This window comes from Sprattus sprattus (genome assembly GCF_963457725.1).
Source record: "Sprattus sprattus genome assembly, chromosome: 8".
Lineage (NCBI taxonomy): Eukaryota > Metazoa > Chordata > Actinopteri > Clupeiformes > Clupeidae > Sprattus > Sprattus sprattus.
In genome coordinates this window covers 22,108,183-22,114,182 of record NC_137927.1, presented here as the reverse complement: position 1 = coordinate 22,114,182, position 6,000 = coordinate 22,108,183, and the positions used below count along the sequence as shown (strand labels likewise).

The 6,000-nt window shown below is 41.8% G+C and overlaps 1 protein-coding gene across 1 annotated transcript in view; it reads right to left on the bottom strand.

The window, feature by feature from the left end:
* Positions 1–507: 507 nt before the first annotated feature.
* The window catches only part of phf21aa (PHD finger protein 21Aa), a 46,329-nt gene continuing 40,836 nt past the window's right edge, over positions 508–6,000 (bottom strand). Inside the window, exons 14-18 of the mRNA XM_080843401.1 lie at positions 4,981–5,147; positions 4,174–4,329; positions 3,618–3,693; positions 1,229–1,332; positions 508–985 (exon numbers count right to left, since the gene is read on the bottom strand). Of these exons, the coding sequence (XP_080699527.1) occupies positions 518–985; positions 1,229–1,332; positions 3,618–3,693; positions 4,174–4,329; positions 4,981–5,147 (971 nt within the window). The 3' untranslated portion in view covers positions 508–517. The remainder of the gene's footprint in view (positions 986–1,228; positions 1,333–3,617; positions 3,694–4,173; positions 4,330–4,980; positions 5,148–6,000) is intronic.

The window sequence follows — 6,000 nt, the reverse complement described above, 5'->3', positions numbered from 1 at the left end:
AGTTATGAAAGAAACAGGAGACCAACACTGAAGAGTAGCTTGCTTCATGACTGCTCCAGAGCTGTGGTTTTGGTTTCAGAATGGTGGAGAGAGGTTGGTGAAGAGCCTCTTTAGATGGGCATTTAGATATCTCTCACCAATCACTTCTTGCGGAACTGCAGACCAATACACCCTAAGGAACCATCCCCTATAAAGAGGCGCTACGGCGACTGTTGCAGGCACACATTGGTGTGATGTTTTAACCCTTTATTACTATTATTATTACTATCATTGTTCATTAGAGTCATTATGATCATCCTTTACACTGATGGTCTTAGACCTTGAATTGGCATACTGCTGGTACTGGACAAAACCCTCTGTTTCCTGACTGGCAGTCAGGAAACTCATCCTCAGAGACATTTCAATGACAGATGAAAAAAAGAAACTGTACTTTGATTGGCAACTTTGGACACCTTATAAAGGCGCTGAATGGGTTTCCCAGACGGGTATTTCACAGCTGTCCATAAATGGCGAGGTGTTATTTGGCTCCCTCCACATGTATAGGGGGCATTGCCTGGGGCTGAGGGGGCTCAGGGGCTGTGCTGAGGTTACTGCTGTTGCCAGTGCTGTTGTGGAGATCCTCCGGCTCCTCCGGCTCCTCCTGTGCCTCTTGCTCCTCCTGCTCCACGTGCACTTCCTGCGCCTCCTGTGCCTCCTGCTCCTCTTGCTCCTCTGGCTCCACCGTCTCATCTGTTTCATTATTCTTTAAGATGTCCTTGCTGTTATTGTTGCCATTGATGTTATCAGTGAGGCTCCCACAGTCTGTGTGCTTGGAGCGGGGCTGGTCTGTCTCACCGTTAGCGATGCCATTGGTGTTGGATGGTGCATCAGGAAGGGGCGGGAGACAGAGGCCATGGATGAGGCGTACCAGATCCTTGACTTTCTCCAGAGACACCTGCATGTCCTTTTGTCGAGCAAGCACTGTGTTCTTGGTCTCCATGCATTTCTTTTGGGAAAGGTCAGAGACAGAGCTTACTCATAAATAAGGCACATAGTTACTGTCTGTCTGGTAATGGATTGAAAAGCACTGACATATTATAAATAGACAAATACTAGACAAAAATAGCATGTCCTAGTGTTTACCTAGTTTGTCTCTGTGCAAATATCAGCTAATAAACAAATCAAATTACACAAAAACGACTTGAATGTATAGAAATACAGAACATGATGACTAGTTTTTAAGTCTTACTGTTATTGAGTTGCTCAGTTGTTTGACTCTTTGTTCGAGCTGCTCCCTGTCTTGCTTTAGCTCCTCACTCCACTTCACCAGTTTCAGTTTCTCCTCCTCTTTCGCTGTTAGAAAAACAGAAAATATATTCAAAATTATTTGTGAGCCCCTTGGCCCTTACAGTAACTGCGTAACTTCTAAGTTGAACAGTAGGGTGTTTGCACTTAAAATGAAAAAATGTAAAACTAATTCATAGTAAAAATACAGGTCAATGCAACAAATGTCAGTACTCCTAACATTACTGAGATTAATATCTTTTTTCTATTCTTTGTATGTCGACCTTTATCTTTGTTGACGGACTCAATCCTTCCCACATGGAGGGGACCAGTGTTTCTGGAGAGATGTTTTGCGATTCTTCAGACATTATTTTTCAGCTGCTCTTTGCTGGAGGGGGTTGTGTTGCTCTACCTTTCTCTTTAAAAATACCCCAAAGGTGTCTATTGGATTCAAGTCTGGCGACATACTTGGCCCGGTCAAGTTGACATTTTTTTTTCCCCGTTAGAAACTCTTGGCCGATTCTGGCAGTGTGCTTTTGATTGTTATCATGCTGGAATATTCCTTTTCTGCCAAGCTTCTTGAGACTGGGAGTCATGTTGTCAGCCAATATGTATGTATATCCACAGGTATTTGTGAGGCCATCTATAAAGATATTTGGGAGATTTAAATGCAATCTCCCAAATATCTTTTGCACCCATGCAACCCCATATCATCACACTCCCACCTCCGTGCTTCACTGTTGGGATTATGCATTCACTGTGGTAGTCCTGGTCAGACTGCATCTGAAGCAAACATATTGAATGTGCTCCCAATATTAATCAGGCTTTTTTTAATGTTCTTTAGCGAAGTTTAATTTTGCAGTTTGGTGCTGAAGAGCTGTTCAACACTCTCCAACTCTCCTCAGCCCTGCACGGTTATTCTGCCGGTCTTAAGTATTATTATTTCCCTCCAATGACGTCATCTTAAAAATTAGCGATATTTATAGACATCAACAGCCATGAGGAAATTCATGTAATGTTTAGTACTGATAGAATCAGGACTCCTATTATGAAATTATCTGTGAATCCGAAACCAGTTGAATGTACCATGACAGTTGATAACAGTCGAAGAATAAAGACTCAAGAACTCGCGGACATTGTGATAGCGGGTAATACTTTATAGGGCTTAGTACAAGTCAGTACAATTCAGAAGCAGCGAAAATGTGTTATTGAAAGTGATGATGAAGACTAGACTACTATAGTTTGAATCACATTTGGTGCACTTTAAGTTAAAGCCATTGCCCGTTTTCTATTGATCATTGTAACTTGAAGTTAGCAAGTAATTGTTTGCTAGGCAACACCTGAAACACACTGTGTCGTGAGAAGACTTGAGAGCTGAATAAAACGACATATTTTCTATTTACAATTACCATTTTTTCATTTACAAAATGAAAGGAGCTAAAAATGCCATATAATAAACAACTTACTTACCTCGACCGTTCGGTCCTTCCAGGAAATATCAGACTGAGCCTTTGCAGCTTCAGTCTGATATTTCCTGGCATGACCTCACTCTCGGTTAGTAAGTAGTTAGTAAAGAAGACGTTTTTCTAAACTCCATTTACGAAGTGCCAATCGATATGAACAAGTAAACATAAGTTTAATAATGGATTGACAATATGAACGTTTGCCGATAACACACGCATGCCGGTAATTAACACCCTTACGATAGCTAGCTAGACAGTTAGGACACTGTTCTGTCAGGGGCAGGTTAATGCTAGTTAATAAACGTAGGTCTACATCTCAGTGCCTCTCCAGATTAGTTAAATTAACTGAAGGTAAATTAATGTCATTTTTTCCTGCGGTCCATGAACAATGCTGGTATTACCGACATTGGGAGACAGTGGTGCAGGAGGTAGAGAGGTCGTATAGTAATCAGAAGGTCATCCGTGAGCTGTTTTAGAATGTATTTTGAGCATCAAGTTCTCTTGAACTTTGGACATTCTTTGTCTGTGAGTAGATATTTCGTGTTAGTGCATTTAATGCCGTTTAGATTATTCAAAAATCACTTTGAATTTCTGTTTGTTAATGTGATAAGAGAATAAAGTATTTAGCAGTTTATGCTAGCTCTCGTGAAAGCCCCCCCCCCCCCCCCCCCCCGGAATTAGGAATAACTCTCTGAAATGTTACCATGTATTGTCCCCTCCTACAATGAAATGAGATCTCCACCCCTGATAGTACTATAGTACTATGTAGTATGTACGCACATATGGAACCATTGTTTAGACATGAAATGTATTTAACACTGAGTATCGAACATTTAAACAACTACTGTCCATCGATGTTCCAAAAGGTGTGCTTTTAAAGAGATATCTCACCTTCTTTGTATGCTATATACGAATGAACAATGGCCAGTGTTCCAGGCCATGCGATTGCCTCCTCTTTCTTCAATATCTAAGATGCCAAACACAGAGAACACCAGTAAGCTCCCTGTAACATTACCCCAACATTAGGAAGGACAGCAGCATAAACAACTTGATTCCGTTTATGAATATTATATATATTATATACATATATATCAAGGTAGATACATGGTAAATACAAACCTGATGCCATATTGGAATGTACAAACCTTCCTTTTTTTCTTACCCACAAGTCACTTTTTATGGACAACTGTCTTGAACAGTCATTCAAACCACACAGACACAAACTTAATGTAACAGTGAAAATGTAATTTTGACTAAAAATACAAAAAAAAAAAAAATGAAGCATGGATGTCCAAAACAGAAGACACATCTGAACTTACAAAGTAGGGAACAGCCTTCAAAAGGGATGCCTGCTACAGTTCTGGTGCTGGGCTTCATAAACTGTCACTGCTTGTGCCACCTCACCCCTGAATATAGGCCACTGGCTCTTAAAGGAGTAGGCAATTACCTGATCTTGACATTTTGGGCAAATCCACATGCCCTTGGGAACGGTTTTCAGGGGTGGATCCAGGCAGTCCAGATGAAAGACACGTGAGCATGTATCACACATAAGCAACTGACCACTGCGTCTGCACACAGTGCAGAAGTCCTCATGGATATCTCCCTGTCAGGAAGAATTGCACCAATCAGTATCATAGCTGCTTGATGCTCTGCCAGTTACAGTGAAGGTAACAGGGGAGTGGGCTCTGGGATTTGCTTCTCTTTGAACTATCTCTCTGACAGTAACCTACAAAATGAGGCTTCCCAAGAACTAAGAAATACTTGCTGTGAATCTGCACAACAAATAAGCTGGTAGTGGACGTGTTTCCTTGCCCACTGACACTGGTGCTTACCGTTAAGCTGGCTTTGCTCTAAAATGGCCAATAGAAGAAGTGGGCAACACTGCTCTCCAAACTTGCAAGAATGCAAATAAACAACCCTAACACGGGGAAGTACCAGGAGGCAAGGAGGGAAAAGGGAACTGTTCACTTTGTAAGGCCATGGACAACTTCAAAACATAAAAGGACAAAGAGTGATGAATGAGGTATGTTATGGAATTGAGGTGCATTTCTTCAAAGGAGGCTATCTATTACTGTGCAGTGTGTTCTGAGGCCAGCGTGATCCATCAAGCCACACTGGACTACCTCCATGGTGGATCCCATAGACACACATAAGATGGCTGGTCACTGGGGGGGGCTGGCAGTAATGAGCTATGTGAAATGTGTGCGCTTCCTCTTGGATCTAGTTTGCCATGGAGTCTTTGGCAGCTACTTACATCCCCAGAGCTGGGGTTTGGCAGAGGAAGAGTGTGTGGGTGGACGGGTAAAGGAGGGCCCCCGGAGTCGGGGCCCCTGGGGGCCTGAGGGGCCAAGTGGCTGCCGGTGGGGGTGGCGGGGGGATGAAGGCTCAACTCCGACACAGTGCTGTATTTGGGAGGGCGACCTGAATGAGATGAGACAGACGGGACAAAAAACCAAAACAAAAAAGGGAAAACAAAAAAGGAAGCAGGGGAACAGAAAAGCAAATATTTGTCTGACATACCTTTGACAAGGAGTCCTCATTGGCTAGCACGGAGAAGGGAGGCGAAGCAGATATTAGGTAAGCATTAGGTGAGTAGGGAGAACAGGGTTAAAGGACAGGGAAGGCAGAGTTGCTGTCATGACCAGTAACAGCCAGAAACATATAGTAAAACTCAGGTCTCCACCCTCAGAAAGTTTGAGGAGGACTATTGGCATATTCAGAATATCAGACTGAAAGAAAATTGAATCGTCTACTTTTGACCAAATTCTTGTCATACATACTAAAAATGAAAAATCAAACACGCAGTTACTTTGATGGGTTAGCAATTTCTGCTGATCTGATAGTGTATGATAGATAAGGGTTTTCCAATCTTTTACAAAAGTTTATTTTTAGATTTAGATTTTATAATATCTTGACTGTCCATTGCTTAAATCACTAGTTTTGTTACTGCATATTAGAAACATTTTCCAAAATTGAAAGACTATGTTTAATCTTTTTTTATATAATGACTGTGTCAAATACTCTCACTCAAAATTAATTTCAGTCAAACACACGAGAGAGGAGTGACCTCTTAGACTTCTACAAAAAGAAAACAATAGCTGCTAAGAACATTACATAACAACCTACTAGTTACACCAGATTGTATTTGGCAGGCCTAACAGGCACCTAAGAGAGACATACTTGAGGGCATACTCAGGGCCTGATTTACTAATATGCGAGCGCTGCTTAATCTGCGTTCTCAAATTAACGCACTGTGTTTTTGCGCATTTTACTT